Source organism: Eumetopias jubatus, unplaced genomic scaffold (assembly GCF_037043125.1).
Source record: "Eumetopias jubatus isolate StellerSeaLion01/CBP00866 unplaced genomic scaffold, mEumJub1_p1.0 scaffold_15, whole genome shotgun sequence".
In the NCBI taxonomy this organism is placed as follows: domain Eukaryota; kingdom Metazoa; phylum Chordata; class Mammalia; order Carnivora; family Otariidae; genus Eumetopias; species Eumetopias jubatus.
In genome coordinates, this window is record NW_028274821.1 from 11,895,198 (window position 1) to 11,915,057 (window position 19,860).

General features: G+C 40.7%; 1 protein-coding gene across 2 annotated transcripts in view; it reads left to right on the forward strand.

The window, feature by feature from the left end:
* The window catches only part of TJP2 (tight junction protein 2), a 72,629-nt gene that overhangs the window by 43,971 nt on the left and 8,798 nt on the right, over window positions 1–19,860 (forward strand). For both annotated transcript variants that reach the window (XM_028117361.2, XM_088019166.1), the window contains exons 6-17: window positions 865–968; window positions 1,594–1,747; window positions 3,228–3,336; window positions 3,437–3,570; window positions 5,068–5,134; window positions 5,922–6,072; window positions 10,173–10,281; window positions 12,524–12,734; window positions 13,460–13,647; window positions 14,086–14,181; window positions 14,775–14,854; window positions 15,232–15,442. In XM_028117361.2, coding sequence (XP_027973162.1) covers window positions 865–968; window positions 1,594–1,747; window positions 3,228–3,336; window positions 3,437–3,570; window positions 5,068–5,134; window positions 5,922–6,072; window positions 10,173–10,281; window positions 12,524–12,734; window positions 13,460–13,647; window positions 14,086–14,181; window positions 14,775–14,854; window positions 15,232–15,442 — 1,614 coding nt within the window. The remainder of the gene's footprint in view (window positions 1–864; window positions 969–1,593; window positions 1,748–3,227; window positions 3,337–3,436; window positions 3,571–5,067; window positions 5,135–5,921; window positions 6,073–10,172; window positions 10,282–12,523; window positions 12,735–13,459; window positions 13,648–14,085; window positions 14,182–14,774; window positions 14,855–15,231; window positions 15,443–19,860) is intronic.

The following is a 19,860-nucleotide window of genomic DNA, read 5'->3' on the forward strand; positions in this document are numbered from 1 at the left end:
TGTGTTTTCTTTTGAGAGTAATTCAAAGTTCACAACCCCCCCGAATATGCTGGTTTTAGTTAAATACTTTATTGCTTTGCCTGGCTTACTGACTCTTTTTCTTTGCACACTGAAATTTTTTCAGTGCCAAACCGCACATGTCTCAGTCGTTACACATGAAGGGAATACTATTAGCAGTGTCTTCCTGTAGGCAACAGGGTTGTCAGAACATGTTTACTGAGATGTACTGAATTGGTTTTTTTTGTTCCCAATTTAATGTTAAGTGTAGTGTTAATTTTAAAGCAGATATTCATACAGCCTTCACCTAGTTTTTCCATTTGTTAACATTTTGCCACATTTTTCTCCTTTGTCCCCCTTCCTCCCCTCTTCCTTTCCCACACTACTTCTCTCTCAGTGGTTTTTTGGAACTGCTTGAAAGTAAGTTGCAAGGGTGGCCCTTTACCCCTAAATATTTCAGCAGGTATCTCCAGAGGATAAGAACATTCTCCTATATAATCGTAATGCCATTACCGGTTCTTAAGAAAATTAACATTAATATCCCTTTTAATGTACTGTAGTATGGTTCATTTTGAAGTTGCTTCAAAATAATGTAATCTACCCCACCCCCACCTCTGTCCCATACTGGATCAAGTTCTAGTGAAGGTTCATGCATCACATTTGGTTTTTGTATCTTTTTAAATCTAAAACAGTCCCTCTCTGTCTCTTGTTTTTTATGACACTGACTTTTTCAGTGAGTCCAGCCTAGTTGTCCTAGAGTACCCCACAGGCAAAATTACTTTTTCATAAATATTTTTAAATTCACCTAGAACCCAGACTAAGTGTTCTGCACAAGTGGATGAAATATGTGTATGGTTTGTCCCCTAGAGTACGGTCTTCGGCTTGGGAGTCAGATCTTCATAAAGGAAATGACCAGAACTGGTCTGGCAACTAAGGATGGCAACCTGCATGAAGGAGACATAATTCTCAAGGTGGGAGTACCAGGGTCGAAAACAACTGAATTCCTGTTTGGCTTTCTAGTCCAAATTTCACATCTGAGTGCCGACATGGTGAAGCTTTGTTGAGATGGGAGTCAATAGTAAGACAAAAACTGGGAGGGGCCAGCAGGGTGAGATTTTTATCACAAAAAGCAGACATGGAAATTTGTAATAGTGTAATTTCAGTTTAAAAAAAAAAAATGAATACCTTCTTCTTCCCTGTTTAAAGTTTAAGCTCCCATTCCCTAAACTAAGGAAAGATGAGGTGGAGAGTTGGTAGTATATGAATGCTGAATGTTTAATAGTTTTTTAAACCTCTCTAGTCAGGAAACATGTTCCAGTAGGAAACCAACCATTATCTTGAGCTTGGAAGTTAAATAAATTAGCAGAGTAACTTAAGTATACCACAGCTCTCTCATGCCTGTTATTTGGGATCCAGCCATGCAGGGTTATATTTAATTTGAAGGATAATTCATGTTTATTTAATCAGTCATCCTAAAGCCCATATCTGAGTAGTTGAGCAAAAGCCTTTACACTTTTAGAAGGGGAAAATACAAACTTTCTACTTCACTGTGAGTAGTTGTATTGCGTGTAACATGACCGTTACTCACGAACACAGATAAATGGAACTGTAACTGAGAACATGTCTTTAACGGATGCTCGAAAACTGATAGAAAAGTCAAGAGGAAAACTCCAGCTAGTGGTGTTGAGAGACAGCAAGCAAACGCTCATCAACATCCCATCATTAGATGACAGCGACTCAGAAATAGAAGGTAAGGAAGGGGGAGGCTTTGAGCTTAGCTGGAAGCAAGGAAGGCTGTTGCTTTTGCATTCTCTACGGAGTTTAGCATAGCCGTCTAGCTGGAAGCTAAATTTCCAACAAAAGCTTCTCTTTTAAACTTTAATTCCGGGGTGCCTGGGTGGCTCAGTTGGTTAAGTGACTGCCTTCGGCTCAGGTCATGATCCTGGAATCCCGGGATCGAGTCCCACATCGGGCTCCCTGCTCAGCAGGGAGTCTGCTTCTCCCTCTGACCCTCTTCCCTCTCGTGCTATCTCTCTCATTCTCTCTCTCTCAAATAAATAAATAAAATCTTAAAAAAAAAACACTTTAATTCCAGTAAGTAGTGGTTATTTTCTTGTTAAAGTGTCTGTTGAAATTAGTTTTCCAGTATGACATTCAGGTGCACTCATGAACTCCTCAGTGGACTGAGGCCACTGAAAACAAAACTTATTAGTAAAAAATGTGTGTATGAGTGGTTCAAAGACCTAACCACATCCATTTGTAAATTGCTCATTATTGCACTTTCTTATAGATTTTTAAAAAGTAGATATGAATATTTCCAACAGAGAGGGTCATATGGAATATAGCTAAGATAGACAGTAAAGAATCCATCAGAGTGGCTGAATATTGTGGTATTCATTGATAAGCAATCTGTATCACCTCTTTTGTCTTAGGAAGCAATATTCATTTCTTGAATATGAATTATACATGGGGTAACATTTTAACCATGTATAAATTACCAATAAAAATAAGTAGGCATGAAAAAAATAGGCATGATACTTCCTAATTACCTAGTACTGCCTTTGGGCAGAAGAATTTAGAAAATATTAAGTTCTCAAGTTTAAAGACAGACGTGTTGATTTTTTAAAGAATTACTTTATAAAATCTTAAGACTTAGTTTAGCTCCCATTTTATCAAAAGTCTAATCATTTGGTTACTGCTATGAGTGCAGTGCGGAAAACAGAGCATGAGAAATAATCCCAACATGCTGGGTGCTTATAGGTTACTTCCTTGCTATTCCGTGTGTGGAGCTCAGCCCGCCAGCTGCATGAACATCTAGGAGCTTGCTGGAATCACAGAATTGCAGGCCCTGCCCCAGAACATCTACATTCTAATAAGACCCCAGGTGATTCATATGCACATTAAAGTTTGAGAAGCACTGTTCTGTGTGGTTAAAAATGAGTGTATACGTATATGATCCAGTAATTGAATTTTGATTCCTCAGTAGCAGCTTTGAAGGAAAGTGTAACGAAAGAGGAACATAAAATTCTGAATTTGGCTTCCTCTTGATTCATTAAAGCCTTTCCCTTTAGAGACTCAGATTTTCTTCAAGGGAAGACTGTTAGACTAATAGCACAGTTACTGCCTGCCTCTTTTCCATTTCCCATGTTGCCTTACCCAGAGAATAGTATCATTTCTGGTACAGGTCTTAAATATTTTAATAAGAAGTCTTTTCTTATTTTTGAAACCAGATATCTCAGAAATAGAGTCAAACCGATCATTTTCTCCAGAGGAGAGACGGCAGCAGTATTCCGATTATGACTATCATTCCTCAAATGAAAAGCTGAAGGAAAGGCCAAAGTAAGATGATGTATACTTCCCCTCACACGTGACACCGTGAGCATACACACATACATATTTGTGGTGACGTTATGAGACATTAATGTGATATGTGCTTAAGTTCAAGAGAGGACATGCAGAACAGATGGTCCAGGATGGGCGCCACACCCACTCCCTTCAAGTCCACGGGGGATATTGCAGCTGCGGTTGGCACAGAGAACAGCAAGGAACCCAGATACCAAGAGGAACCACCAGGTGAGGGTCCTTTTAAATGTGTTCAAAAGTGTGCTCTTGGTAATTCCAGAGGGTGGCCAGAAGGAGAGAGAAATTTTAAAAAATCATTCTTATACATGGAAGAGGGACTTCAGTCTGTGTCTTTTAATACTGAAAAAACATAAAGAATAACAGCCCTTTCCATATGCCAACAGATTGGTCACATTTTGTTATATTTGATTAGTTATGGTCCTTGTGTCATCCCTGATCCCGACCCAAACTGCTCTGCTCGTAACATTTCTGACTGCAAATGTGTGGGTTTTTTCCCCTACCCAGCTACCAATTCTCAAATTCTCCAGACACCAACTGGTTGTCTGTTCTGTTCAGTTCTGGCACTGTCTACCCAGGATTAGTGCAGACCCTGCAGGTGAAGGATGCTTCCAGTAAGAAGTCCAGTAAGTTGCTTCCACTTCAGACACCACTCCCAATTCCCAGGTGCCACCTGTACTTTTGTCCAACCAGGTCTGAACAAAGGGATCCCACAAGCCCCTCCTCACTCAGGTTTGATAATTTGCTAGGTTGGCTCACAGAACTCAGGAAAGCCCTTTACTTACTATTACCAGTTCTTATAAAGGCTACAACTGAAGAACAGCCAAATGGAAGCAAGGTACAGGGCAAGGGGCACAGAGCTGCCATGTCTGAGAGGACATCTCCAGGCATACCACACTTCCCAGTATCTTGATGAGTTCACCAATCATGAAGATATGGAGTTTCTGTCATATGCGTGATCAATGATTACCTCAGTCTCCAACCCCTATCCCCTCCCAGATGGTGGGGAGGTAGGCTGAAAGTTTCAAGCTTCTAATCATGGCTTGCTCTTTCTGGTGACCAGCCCCCATGCAAGGCTATCTAGGAGTTATCTCTTTAGAACAAAAGGTGCTCTACCACCCAGGAAGTTCCAAGGGATGTAACAGTTCTGTGTCAGGAATTGAAGGCAAAGAGCAGAGAGCTGAAGATGCTTCTGGCACCCCTACCACTCCTGAAATTACAGGGATTTTAGGAGCTATGTATCAGGAACTGGGGGCAGAGACCAAATATATCTATTTCTAATCCTGTCACAGTCACATTTTCTCTTAATTGATTAGTTGAAGTCCTTTTGTCTCCTGCCTCTGATCTCCACCCCATCTCCCAGCCCTGCCCCATCACCCTAAAATTATGATTTTACATGCTTAAGTATTTGTTGATGGAAAAGACAGATTTATGTGGTTTTTAAGTTATAAAAATACTCTCTTTTGCATCTGATTGTGCACCTTGCATTTTGGAAGTTTCATTTGTTACCCTGCTTATTTTGAGAAACCATTGGTACCTGCTAATGCCTCAACAATAAACTTCACTTCAAGACTTAACTTTTGTTGATGTGATGGCTTATATGTAACATAAGGTTACAGACTTGAATTTTGTGGATTTTATGATCTTTGTAGAGACAGACTTACTCCTGTTAACCCAGGTTGATAATGATAGATTTTTTTTTATTCACAGCTCCTCAACCAAAAGCAGCCCCAAGAACTTTTCTTCGTCCTAGTCCTGAAGATGAAGCAATATATGGGTATGTACTTCAGTCTCTCTCTTTTCCTTTCTCCTTCCACACACCTCAGTCTCCTTAACTGAAATCCAGAAGAATGGTGTTTTTTAACTACAGATGATGATTTTGCACATACTTAGCCACCTTTAACCTACCTCTATTGCTGGTGTTTACGAGAGAGAAAGAAACAACTTGTAGGAACGTAAAATGTGGAGTTGGGGGAACTTTGTAGTGTTAGCTTTGAATGCTTATCTCCTTATCTGGCTACTTTCCCAGAATGTGATTCTAAGTATTTGAGTTTACCAGATCAGTAACTCCCATATAGGTGAAGTACGGCTTTAGTACAGGGCCTCTGTAGGGGCTGCAGTATCCTGATGATCCTAGTGTGTGGAGGGAGGGGAGAAATGACACAGTGCTGTGCTCTGGATAATGAGAATCCCTGGTTCAGTGGTGGTCAAGAGCAGCAGCTCCTGGAGTAGGATCTGGTCTTGCTGAGCCGAGGCTGTGGTGGCAGCAGGCTTTCCTTTGGAAGAATCCTGAACTGGGAGTCAGATGGCCTAACCCTGCCTTTTATTTGCTTTCCAATCTTGAATGAGTTTATTTAAGCATCTGTTACTTACTAACCAGTTAAGTGGGCCTACTGATACTCATCTCACAGTCCCCCAAAAGATAAAGTGATAAGAAGGAGAACTTTTTAACATGTAAATCTCTGTACAGATAGAAGAAATTAAATCTTTCACTGCTAATGTTGGTTCTCTCTTTACAAAGAAAAATCTCCCTTCTTTCTTTTCTAAAACTGAACTCATTGTAGTCCCAACACCAAAATGGTGAGGTTTAAGAAGGGAGACAGCGTGGGCCTCCGGCTGGCTGGTGGCAATGACGTTGGGATATTTGTGGCTGGCATTCAAGAGGGTACCTCGGCAGAACAAGAAGGCCTTCAAGAAGGGGACCAGATTCTGAAGGTAGGAAAGACCATCCCTGTTTCTAGACATTACTGGGAAGGAGTGGGGTTTTCTGGGGTCTTATGAAAGGGAAGAGAAAGTAGTCTAGCTTGTGAAAATAGACCAGTTGCAGGTTTGTTGATGCCATGTGTAAGGTGTGTTTCCCTCAAATGGGCCCTGTCTTCTTAGTCCTGGAACCCAAAACTCATCCCTATGTCTGTTGGAATTTATAGTGTTCAAGACCCTTGCAAAGATTTTTATTAGTTTGTTTAACAAAAAAAAAAAAAAACAGATTCTAACTTAAGGCCTGGGAGGAAGATCTCCCAAAAGGTCTTACTAATGTTTGGTTTTTGTTGATTCCTTGTCTGGTTGTCACTCTTAAGGCCATGTGCTGTACTTGAACAAAGGTGGGTATTGGCTTAGATCTCTAGACTTGAATCCTGTCCCAGCCTCTCATTAGTTCTGTGACCCTTGTTCAACCCTGAGACTCAGGTTTCTGTATCTGTTCAATGGGGATGAGAATACCTGCCTTGTAGGGGCCCTGGGAAGATTAGAATGGATAACATTCACAAGGCATTTAGCAGAGTTTCTGGCACAAAATAGGAAGGACAATGTCTTTTCTTCTCGCCATTGGAAAATAACAAGCTGCTGCCACTCACTATGTTGTTTACATCTAAAATTGACCAGGAACAGTTAATCAGTTAATCATATATTAAGGTAACTGTATGTATGTTTATATGAGAAATACATACTGTAAGTATGTATGTTTATATAATCTATTGGTTTTGAAAAACAAACAGGGGCGCCTGGGTGGCTCAGTTGGTTAAGCATCTGCCTTTGGCTCAGGTCATGATCTCAGGGTCCTGGGATCAAGCCCCTCCGTCGGGCTCTCTGCTCAGGAGGGAGCCTGCTTCTCCCTCTCCCTCTGCCCATCCACCCTCCTTGTGCTCGCTCTCTCTCTCTCGCTCTGTCTCAAATAAATAACATCTTAATAAATAACTCACCCTTGACATTTCATGAGATACATATATTGTCCGTTGACTTCTGAATAAACATTGAGAATGTCAGGTATCTTGTGATTATATAAAAATATAGACAGTTCCTAGGGAACTGTCTTTACTGGAATTTCTGCTTCTGTAAACTTGCATTTCTTATGAGTTATTAGGGGGGGTCTGGTAAAGCATCTCAGTTCAAAGGAGAGGGGAGAAAAAAACTTGCACAATTCCCAAGGAAGCAGGCAACAGAGCACAAAAATAGGTGGTCCTTTTCCTTCTTGGCCTCATTGCAGTAGTTCAGATTTCATTTCTGGAGCAGATGAAGGGCAAAACTTGATGAGCTTTGCTGAAGCTTTCCAGTGATATTCTAGACCCTCTGGCTCTGGTCAGGGTCCCAGAAGACTAAGTATATCTGAGTGAACCTCGTGGTACCACATGATCCTAGGAAATATCATTTACTAAGCGCCTACTGATAAGAATCCCATCAGAGTGCCAGCTCATACCAATTTACTCTTGAGCTGATGCCAAAGAAGAAAAGCATCATTTCCTAGTGTGGGGCCATAGGAAGTCAGAATTTGGAAGCCTTTGCTTATGAAGGTTCAAGGATAAAATATTTTTGTATCCTGGGGAAGAGAGATTTTCTGAATTTCCATGAAAAAAATAGTGACTTCACCTCCGGGCTTGACAAACTTTGTTAAAGATGGCGAGAGTCATTTCCATGGGTAAAAGTCATGGTATGCAATGTTTATACTTACAAACGTGTCTTGTTTCCTGTTATTACTCTGGTGAAAGACAAGGAAAAAAATATGGGAACTGTCCCCCCATCCCATCTGAAAGTCGGACAATAGATAGATGGTCCTGGTTCTTGGGCGTAAATAAATTTTCTGTTAAAGGAGCCCTCAGTTCTACAAAGGGTTTAAAAATATTGAGTTCGCCTACTGGGGCAGAGAAGCTGCTCTACAGTCAAAAGCTGTAGCTGATACCAGATCCTTTTCAGGATCACAGAAGACATGGCTAGCCCCTGTAGACCACTAAATAGATAATGAAAGAGGGTATTTCTTGGAGAGGACTGTCAACCTAACCTTCCAGTATCAAAGTGCTGTCATAGCCTTTTTTTTTTTTTTTTTTTTTGACAGTGAGAGAGGGAACACAAGCAGGGGCAGTGGGAGAGGGAGAAGTGGGCCTCCCATGGAGCAGGGAGCCCGATGGGGGCTCTATCCCAGGACCCTGGGACCACGACCTGAGCCAAAGGCAGACGCCTAACAACTGAGCCACCCAGGCACCCCTGTCCTGGCCTTTTTAACTATAATTTGTTTCGATGTTCCTTTTCATGGCCAGATTGAATGTATGTGGTGAAGTCTGTACATTTACTAATAACTTTTTTCTGCTGAGGGTTTTTAAGTGCAGCTCTTCCCTTTGTAAAGGTGGCAGCCTGACAAGTGGAGCGAATGCACTAGTGTGCTGTGGCAGGATGTATGCCTTACCAGTAGCAGAAGTCTGTGTGTTTTCATGTTTGGCTTGATTGTCTCTTTGCTTATAATTTACCTGGTATGGTTCTTACTTCTCTTTCAGAAACTTTTATGGGATGGAAAAGAGAAACTCCTCTAAGTTTTTAAGTAGTTATCACGTGTGACTTAATTTTGACCATTGTATTTTTTGGCTTGATGGAAGGTCTGTCCCACATGGCCATAGGATGGACAAAGGGACCGTCAAGGTCTTCCCTCAAGCCCTATGGCCTTGTCTTCTTCAAATAAAAGCACATACAGTACATATGAAAACATGTGGCCATACACAGATTCAGGTGTAGATAGATAAATGGCACAAGAAAGGATTGGATTCTAAAGTGTGATGATCCCTAACTGGGGGATAGAGAGATGGGAATGAGAGATCTTAAATGCTAAATATTGTTTCAAAGGAAAAGTTAATGAGATTGCTTTAACAAATTACTTCATTTCAAAAGCACCAAGTGTCAACCTAATGCCTATTTTTACTTAATCACAAATTCCAACCTTAAATTAGGCTCAATTATTGACTTTTTTCAGCGATAAAGGATTCTATAGTCCTCAATGATTGAAAAAAATATTTCATAGGAATTTATCTTTTTACTTCATTATTAAAATATTAGGTACTTTAAAATAATTGTTATACTATTTGTAACTGTGTTTTAAAATGGTTTTAAAGGGGCGCCTGGGTGGCTCAGTTGATTGAGCAACTGCCTTCGGCTCAGGTCATGATCCTGGAGTCTCGGGATCGAGTTCCGCATCGGGCTCCCTGCTCGGCGGGGAGTCTGCTTCTCCCTCTGACCCTCTTCCCTCTTGTGCTATCTCTCATTCTCTCTCTCTCAAATAAATAAAGTCTTAAAAAAAATAAAATAAAATGGTTTTAAAGGTACTGAACAAAGATTCCAAAATGTCTTTTTCTTTGTGCCACATTTCAATTTTACTTGCTTTCTCACATCTTTCCAAAGCTATTTACTGTGTCCTCTCTTTGGTCAGTGGGGGATAAATATTGTGGTTCCTTGCCAGAAATAAGTGTGTGCCTGAAGCTTAAATATATAAGTCTATGTATTAGGCTAATGCTCTTCAATTTCATAAACACATATTAAAAACCTTTTAGGTGAGAGAAGCTATAGGAGAAAGGTAGATTGGATTTTTATTTTCAGGCTTTTCTTTGAATCAGTTTAAAGTGTTAATACCTTAAGCTGGGCCAGCGTGTCTGTTTGCCATAAGACCCCACCACTCCCTATAGCATTATAGTTATGTTTCATAATTGTATATTACCTCCCTGACCACCTCTGAGGGAAACTCAAGAAAAGACAGACACACAAACATAACAAGAAATTTTAATATGATTCAGTGACAAATCCTTGATGGAATGGCATATTTCTAAGGGACAGTTAGCAGTGTGGGGAGACAGGAAGGTGTGGTGATGCGCACACTGCCCAGGCCCATAGCAGGTACTGGGAGGGCCTGTGTTGGGACACTAAAGACTCTTACATCTGGGTTTTGCTTTGGGCAGGCCCTGATAAAAGCAAACAGATAAAAATCTTAGGTGGCATCTTTTAAAAAATTACTTCTTTTTCGTTATTTGTTTTTGTTTTGTCTTTCTGTTTGACCTTCCTATCAGGTGAACACACAAGATTTCAGAGGGCTGGTTCGGGAAGACGCTGTTCTCTACCTGCTAGAAATCCCCAAAGGTGAAATGGTGACCATTTTAGCTCAGAGCCGAGCTGATGGTGAGCAAATCTGGTCATTAGTTTAATTTGGGGAGTGGGGGAAGGATGAGAGAGCTATCTTGGGACCAGAATAGGTAAGTCTGGGTATTAAAAATTTGAAGTATATCTTCACATTCAATTTCTGGGTCACAGGTATGTGGAGAAAATTTGGATACCACTTAATGTTCTATAGAAATGTTTTCTGTGCACCAAAATAATTTTACCAGTTGTGTCAATTTGGAATAAAACTGCTTTTCTGAATAGTGATCTATCCTTAACTATTGTCTGGAGTGTACTGACTTTTCCATATGAAAGATGCAAAGGGCCACATCTTTGGGTCAGCTTCCACATTAATGCTTACTAGTCTGACAAGTTGCTACACCCTTGCAGGCCTCATTGTTCTCATCTGTAAAATGGGGGTTGATAGCATCTTCCCAGTCGGCTTCAGAGGCTGATTGGCAAGTGTATTCGGGTTCTCTAAGAGAAACAGAATCCTTAGGGGGTGTGTGTATATGTAGATAGAGGTTTATTATAAGGAACTATCTCACATGATTATGGAGGCTGGCAAGTCCCAAGGCCTGCAGGGTGAGTTGGCAGGTTGGAGACCCAGGAGAGCCAATGATTTGGTTCCAGTCAAAGTCTGGAGGCCTGACAACTGGAAGAGCTGATAGTGTAGTCACAGTCTGAAGGCTGGCAAGCTCACAATCCAGGAAGACCTGATGTTTCCATTTGAGTCGGAAGGTAGGAAGAAAGCTGATGTCCTTGTTCATAAAGCAGGAAGAGTTCATTTTTTTCTTACTTGGAGAAAGGTTCACCTTTCTGTTTTATTCAGGCCTTCAACTGATTGACAAGGCCCACCACACGAGGGAGCACAATCTGTTTTTTGTTTTTATTATGTTATGTTAATCACCATACATTACATCATTAGTTTTTGATCGGTGTTCCATGATTCATTGTTTGCGTATAACACCCAGTGCTCCATTCAGTACGTGCCCTCTTAAATACCCATCACTGGGCTAACCCATCCCCCCCACCCCCTCCACTCTAAAACCCTCAGTTTGGGGGCGCCTGGGTGGCTCAGTTGGTTAAGCGACTGCCTTCGGCTCAGGTCATGATCCTGAAGTCCCGGGATCGAGTCCCGCATCGGGCTCCCCGCTCAGTGGGGAGTCTGCTTCTCCCTCTGACCCTCTTCACTCTCGTGCTCTCTATCTCTCATTCTCTTCTCTCTCTCTCAAATAAATAAAATCTTTAAAAAAAAAATAAAAAAAAAATAAAACCCTCAGTTTGTTTCTCAGAGTCCATAGTTTCTCATGGTTCGTCTCCTCCTCCAATTTCCCCCCCTTCATTTTTCCCTTCCTACTATCTTCTCGCCTTTTTTTTTTTTAAACATATATTGTATTATTTGTTTCAGAGGTACAGGTCTGTGATTCATCAGTCTTACACAATTCACAGCACTCACCATAGCACGTACCCTCCCCAATGTCTATCACCCAGCCACCCCATCCCTCCCAGCCCCCACCACTCCAGCAACCCTCAGTTTGTTTTCTGAGATTAAGAGTCTCTTATAGTTTGTCTCCATCTCAGGTTTTGTCTTGTTTCATGTTTCCCTCCCTTCCGCTATGATCCTCTGTCTTGTTTCTCAAATTCCTCTTATCAGTGAGATCATATGATACTTGTCTTTCTCTGATTGACTTATTTCGCTTAGCATAATACCCTCTAGTTCCATCCACGTCGTTGCAAATGGCAAGATTTTGGGTTCTTTTGATGGCTGCATAATGTTCCATTGTATATATACACCACATCTTGATCCATTCATCTGTTGATGGATATCTTGGCTCTTTCCACAGTTTGGCTATTGTGGACATTGCTGCTGTAAACATTGGGGTGCACGTACCCCTTCGGTTCACTACATTTGTATCTTTGGGGTAAATACCTAGTAGGAGCACAGTCTGTTTTACTCAGTCTACCAATTTAAATGTTAATCTCATTCCATAACACCCTCAGTTACACACACAGAATGTCTGACCAAATATCTGGGCACTCTGTGGCCCAGTCAAGTTGACACACAAAATTAACCATCACAGCAACTAATGGAATCTAACTTCTTCCTGTCTGAGTCCTGATTCCCATACGGCCTGTCCACTGAGTTTATTAAATGAAGAGAAGTAAAAAGGGTGATAGAAATAGAAGAAGCTGGTAACTCTTCAAGAAAAGACCTCTGGCTAAGCAGACTGCAACATATAAGAATGCTTTTGTTTTTCAGTGTATAGAGACATCCTGGCTTGTGGCAGAGGGGATTCATTTTTTATAAGAAGCCACTTTGAATGTGAGAAGGAAACCCCACAGAGCCTGGCCTTCACCAGAGGGGAGGTCTTCCGAGTCGTAGATACGCTGTACGATGGCAAGCTGGGCCACTGGCTGGCTGTGAGGATTGGAAATGAATTGGAGAAAGGTTTAATCCCCAACAAAAGCAGGTATCTGAGATCACATACTCCCATACACCTCCCTTAAGCTTTCCCCCCATAAATCAATTACAGTCCCTTTCCTGCTCAGAGAGGAAGCCCCACATGACTTCATCATTTGTCTTTGTGTCCTTTCCCATCACCTACTTCTGGTTCATGAGAAATGGCCTGGGACTGTGAGATAGCCACCAACTGGTTTGCTGTGTTAGCATCATGTCATTGGTTGTTGCCCCTGGCTGGTGTTTTAAACAGTTGGCTATGGAGTGTCTGCTACCTTGCACAGCATACAAGCAGGTGCCAGAGTGGCTGGAGTGTATCGAGACAGCTCTCAGAGACAAGTTGCGCTTGTCCACTGTCTGGCCTTCAGCCTTGGGAGAGGCTTATGCACCCCAGTTAACACTTGTTAGTTGGCTGACTGGGGAAAGTAAGAAAGATAATTGTACTTTGGCAGGGATTTTGGTTATGTTTACTGTATACCAGCCTACCAGAATGAGCCAAATTTATTGTGTTTGTTACTGAGCTATTTCTGGTAGATTTTATGTGCACCCAGCCTTTCTGTGCTTCCACTGGGTAAAGAAAGTTCCCACATTTCCCACTCCGTGAGACTTTTTCCAATCTCAAGCTGCATCTTCTCTAATCCAAGTTCATAAACAACATTGACTGGTTTTGGCTAATTTTAACTTTATTTGTGCATTTTCTGGCTTTAGAGATTTACTACCTGTGGTTTCTTCTCTCAGAGCTGAACAAATGGCCAGCGTTCAGAATGCCCAGAGAGACAATGCTGGGGACAGAGCAGATTTCTGGAGAATGCGTGGCCAGAGATCTGGTGTGAAGAAAAACTTAAGGAAGAGTCGGGAAGATCTAACAGCTGTTGTGTCAGTTAGCACCAAGTTCCCGGCTTATGAGAGGGTTTTGCTGCGAGAAGGTGAGAAAGCCATTTGGGGCCAGGAAATGATCTGACTGGGCTTTGAGCCTGTTTTTCTTCATTTTCAGACTGTAATAGGATCAAACTTACCATACTACTTAAACCAAAGCCAGGCTAGAGTGTTATCATATTCATACATGAAATAAGACTTTAAAAAAGGGAGCCGTGTAGACTCCTACATGGCGGTGTATTTCCACGTCTTCAGTTATTGTTTTTAATACTGCCATTCAGAAGTTTATATATATTACCTATAGCAAAGTTATTTTTGATCCTGGGGAGAGGAGTGAGGCATGTTCTTCAGAAAAGAGCGGGGCTGAACTGGGGGAGGGAGAACACAATTTCATTTAGTCATGTTATCACTAGCCTATAAAATACTTTTGCTTCTTATCTTAGTAGCTGAGGAAATGCGTTTCCATGGCCTTTCTTGTCTCATTTCAGCTGGTTTCAAGAGACCTGTGGTCTTATTTGGTCCTATAGCAGATATAGCACTGGAAAAGTTGGCAAATGAGTTACCGGACCTGTTCCAAACTGCTAGTAAGTCTGTTGATGATTTTTTCTCTCCCAATTTTTATTTTGAAAAATATCTAATACACAGGAAAAATGAAAAAAAAATGAATGCTCATATACCCTGCACATGGAGTCACTGTCACCCATCAAAAAGTTTGCCTTATACATCCCCTACCATAGACATAGACACTACACAATTTAAAAAATTTCTTTTGAACTGTTTGAAATTAAGTTGCAGACATTATAACATTTTTTACCCATGTGAATCTCCTCGGCACAAGGACATTGTTCTCCTATACAACCACACTACATCATCACAGCCAGGAAATTTAACAGTGATATAGTAACACTTAGTATATAGTCTGTTTATGTCTTTCTAGAATCCTCCTTTTTTCTACTTTGTTTTCTGTCTTGCAGAGTCCAAGCCCCTGTCTCACCTGTCAGACTGCCTCCTTCCTCATGGTTAGATTTCATTTAAAGAGGTGGTGTGGGCCCTTCTCATGGTCTCTTCAGGGCGGCTCCCGATGTCAGATATTCCATCATTGCTGATGCTGGGTTGGAGTCTTTGGTCCTGATTTCTAAAAAAATTAATTAGCTCTTTGTTTTTTTTGCTTTTGCAGAAACAGAACCAAAAGATGCAGGATCCGAGAAATCCAGTGGGGTGGTGCGATTAAATACTGTGCGGCAAATTATTGAACAGGTGAGGAAGCTCATCTAAAGGCCACGTTGTCAGAAAGAATTGGGTCACAGTTTGCCGCAGTCCTTTTTGGAACAGAATCTGTATTTTAATAATTATTAAATGTTAATGATAAAAAAATGAATATAAACGTAAGCTGTTGTATTGTGTGGAAACCAGTCGATGTTCAGTGGCAGTGATACACTGTTTTTTTCAGAGTTCTCAACATTATACCAAATAACCTGTTAATTCATTTACTCAGAAGTGGGCATAATGTGGAGGAAAATGTTTTCTTTTTGATTTAAACTGACAAGTTTTACCTGATGTATCCTTAAGACAAACTCTTTGCTGCTCTGTGACTTTACATACTCATTTACATAACTTTTCCCCATTTCTAACAGGATAAGCATGCACTATTGGATGTGACTCCTAAAGCTGTGGACCTGTTGAATTATACTCAGTGGTTCCCAATTGTGATTTTCTTCAACCCAGACTCTAGACAAGGTGTCAAAACCTTGAGACAGAGGTTGAATCCAACGTCCAACAAAAGTTCTCGGAAGTTATATGATCAAGCCAACAAGCTTAAAAAAACTTGTGCACATCTTTTTACAGGTACGTGAAATTTAAAATGTTGTCTCTTTGCTCCACAGTGGGAAATAGAGAATTGAAGAATGGAAGAAATAAAATAATCTGAACAAAGAAGAGTAATCTGAAATCCTATTCATGACTCTTTGAAAAGAAACTAATCTTATAAAATGATAACTAGACTCATGGCATTTATAGATTGAAAATGATGGTAAAGATCCATGACATGCAAAAATTGGTCATTTTGATGGGTTCAGATTTTTGTGTGGGACTGCAGGCCAGTGATTGAGCCCAATGCACCATCTAGCACTCACATCTCTATATAGATTCTGTCACTGTTCTCTATTTACCATGCATGTGTACACTAACAGAGTGGTAGGAACTTAGTTTCATTATTTAAAATGGTCCCCAAAATAGAAACTTGAACACTCTGTGTATTATGATATTGAGGATTTATTACTCTTATTTTTAGGATAATAAATGATACTGTAATTATGTTTAAAAATAGTCTTTATCTTCTAGAAATGTATACTAAGTAAAATATTCATGGATGACCTAATATATATTTATGGATGACCTAATATGATGCCTAACATTTGCTTAAATTATCTTTGGTGAGGAGAGTGGGTGGGGATATAGACAAGACTGGCCAAGAGTTGACAGTTGTGGAAGCTGGGTAATGTAGACAGGAAGTTCATGTTCTCTCTACTTTGTATATGGTTAAAATTTCAAATAGAATTTTTTTAAGTGCCTGAAATGAAGACCCACTGCTGCTATTCCTTATAAAAGTAAAATAATCTAAGAATGTAGCATGTTTAGTACCTGAATATATGCAATACCTATATATGTGACTAGTTCTGTGAATGTGGTATAAATCAGGGTTTAAAAGGCTTATATCAAGTGTTTGGTCAGGCAGTTTTGTGGGAGCAGCATGAAGGCACTGTATGGATAGAACATCCTTAGGATAATGATAGCCTTCCGAGTTCAATGCTGCTCTCCCTCTACTTAGGTCATTTTTAGCGTATCTGACACTGGGGAGGGAGGGAGGGAGCGAGTAGATGAATGTATGTCCACATTGGACTCTTGTTTTATTGTCACTGGCTTCTCTTGTTAAAGAGATACACTATTTACCACTGTGGTGAAATGCTGAAACTGACAGGTAATTTAGCCAAATGTACAGGAGAGAGTGGTCTGTAATAAACCAGGTTTTTATGAATGTAGAGTCTTAAGAGCTTGTGTTTTTGATACATTCATACATAATCTTTCCTGTTGTTTTTACTTCTGCTACTACTTACAGTAATAATATTATTACTATTTTTATTATAGCAGTAGCTAACAGTGGTCAGCCTTTCATGTTTGCTTATTGGACCGTAAGAAAGGCCAGCAACTTCTACAAGGTCACACATCTACTGTATGGCCGAGCCCAGATAACACTGGTGTCTCTGTGTCCAATTTTCTATATGTTACAGCACAGATGTATTTTTTAATGCCAGAAAGGGTCATAGAGTGTAATTCCTCCATTTAACAGATAATTCATCCACTTAACCAAGACCTGCAAGATTGTTATGATATTAAACCTACCCCGCTTCATCCCTTCCACCCACCTTTGCTTAATTCCATTGAACTAGGGGCTTGCCTTAGAGTTGAATTTGGGGTTCATCTGAGGATAGGAGGGAGATACCAGGAAGGGAAATAAACTTACGACATTTTTTTGACTTAAGAGTAGGAAGAATAGAACTGATCTGATGAATACAGTAATTCAAAATCCAGGTTGCGGGTGGTCTCCCCAGGCTCAATATCCTATTTTTCCCTTGTTGCACAGGAACGAGAAGCTCCCGTTTCCCGCAGAGGAGTATTTAATTATGACAGTACTAAAATGACTCCCCTTGCAAACTCAAGGTACTCCTCCGTTAAGTGGAGATGACAAGGGAAGCTTTATTCTGAGATCTGCCCCTAAGCGAGTTAAATTTTTATCATTATAAGTTAAAATGTTAGGCTGCCCTTCCTTACAGAATGCTTTAGTGTGTGCTTGTCACAGTTATTTTTCAAACATAAGGTTTGAATTACATGTTTTCTTGAAATTCCTGAAGTACTCAATTCATGGTTTGAGGACCAATGAAATGGAACTGTGGACTGAGAAACCCAAGCAGGGCCACCATTTATGTGAAATTGTGGGATTTTTCAAGTACCACAGGATATTCTCGCCCTTACCAGCTTCCCCAAGTTTCAGTAATGTGAAATGTTTACAGCTCAGTCCTGGGACTCTGTAAGTCCTAAACAAAGGCTACTGATTATTAGTGATATTAAACCTATTTTATTATCTTTCAATATTACATATTTAAAAAAAAATAGTTCCGTGTCATTATACAGTCTTTGAAAAGGCTTGAGGGAAAAAGTGAAACTTGTACCAGCTGAAAAAACCCCAACTGCAGTAGCCAGTTCTTGGTTTCCCAAGGGAATAGAGAGACTGGTAACCAGAGGAAGCAGATGGAAGGTGCTATATTCTGGCTGGAGCACCTTGGTTAATGGTTGCTCGTTTAGAGGGGGTCCCTGCCACATGAATAGGTTTATTGAGATTTAATTTACATACCCTATAATTTACCCATTTAAAGTGTACAATTCAGTGGTTTTTAGTATATTCAGAGCTGTACAGCCATCACCACAATCAATTTTAGGATGTTTTCATCATTCTATTTTTTTTTTAAGACTTTTTTTTTTTTTTAAGATTTTATTTATTTATTTGAGAGAGAGAGAATGAGAGACAGCACAAGAGGGAAGAGGGTCAGAGGGAGAAGCAGACTCCCCGCTAAGCAGGGAGCCCGATATGGGACTCAATCCCGGGACTCCAGGATCATGACCTGAGCCGAAGGCAGTCGCTTAACCAACTGAGCCACCCAGGCGCCCTGTTTTCATCATTCTAAAAAGAAACCCAGTATCCTTCAGCAGTCATTCCACTTTCTCCCTACCCATCCAGCCATATATACCACCTTCTGCTGTTGCACTTGGCACTTCCCAACACCCTCCTTGGCTGGGGAGGGAGTAATGACCATACTTGTGTTGGGGCTGGGAATGGATGCCCTCAGGGTCCCAGGGCTCCCAGCCAAGACAGAGGCTGAGTGCAGATTCTTTAGATATTTCACTGTCTGGAGTTTGAGAGATGCATTAAGCCTATCCAAGGGATTTAGGCCTAGTCCAGAGGTTGGGAGCAACAGGAATTAACTCATAGCGTATTAATAATGCTCACAGTCAAAGATTCTGAAAAACCTAATGAGCAAAAGCCAATAGTAAACCAAAGGTACTTGATTGCAAGGGAAGGCAATATCAAGTTGTGCCACCCACGTCTTAAAAGTAGGTCAGGTGCATGAATTGGATGGTACCAGCTTAGTCTGTGTTACCTTTATAGGGGGCTTAAGAAATTAGCTACTATGAGGGTTTGGTTTGGTCTTTTTTTTCCATGTACTTGATTCAGTGTGAATTCAGTAAGGTCTTAATGACTTCTTCATTGTATCAGGAGGCATGAACATATTGTCTACATTTCATAAATGGCCCTTTTACCTTTAGGTTTTCCTCACGATAAATACAGATTATATTCATTTTAAATAACTCCAACATAAAGCTCAAAAAGCAGCTTAATGTATACATTTACTGCAAACCACTCATTTTGTTTCTGGGGTATAAAATCTCACTTCTATATTTAAATACTGTGGCATCATATTTTAAAACCCAAGAGCACAATAATCTTTGCAAAGTGCAGGGGTGCCTGGGTGGCTCAGTTGTTAAGCATCTGCCTTCGGCTCAGGTCATGATTCCAGGGTCCTGGGATCGAGCCCCGCATCAGGCTCCCTGCCTAGCAGGAAGCCTGCTTCTCCCTCTCCCACTTCCTCTGCTTGTGTTCCTTCTCTCACTTTGTCTCTGTCAAATAAATAAAATCTTTTAAAAAAAAAACTTTGCAAAGTGCAGTGATAAGGATACAAAAGCCCAAGGAATCAAGGTTAATTTTCCTTGAGTTGTGCAATGTATCAGCTTATTCTAATGCTATAAATAACTGATAATGAAGGAAATTCTAAGCCCATTCAGGACTTTCCATGGTCAGGGTTAGAACGTTTACAAATTGCTTTATGGTTCTTTTTTGGCTGTGTGTGTGTGTGCGTGTGTGTGTGTGGCATTACACAGACTTCAGGATAGATGGACCAGGGGGCCTAACTTTTACCAAGCCCCAGTTTTCTTTTGGGCGCTACACATAATGCCATATCCTTTAATAAAAGGCTATGACACAGTTTAAAAAAAATCCTAATTTACCTGCAGTCTGATCATTTTAGGCCCAACTTTTTTTTTTTTTAAAGATTTTTTATTTATTAGAGAGAGAGAGAGAGAGAGAGCAGGAGCACAAGCAGGGGGAGTGGGAGAGGGAGAAGCAGGCTTCCTGCCGAGCAGGGAGCCCAATG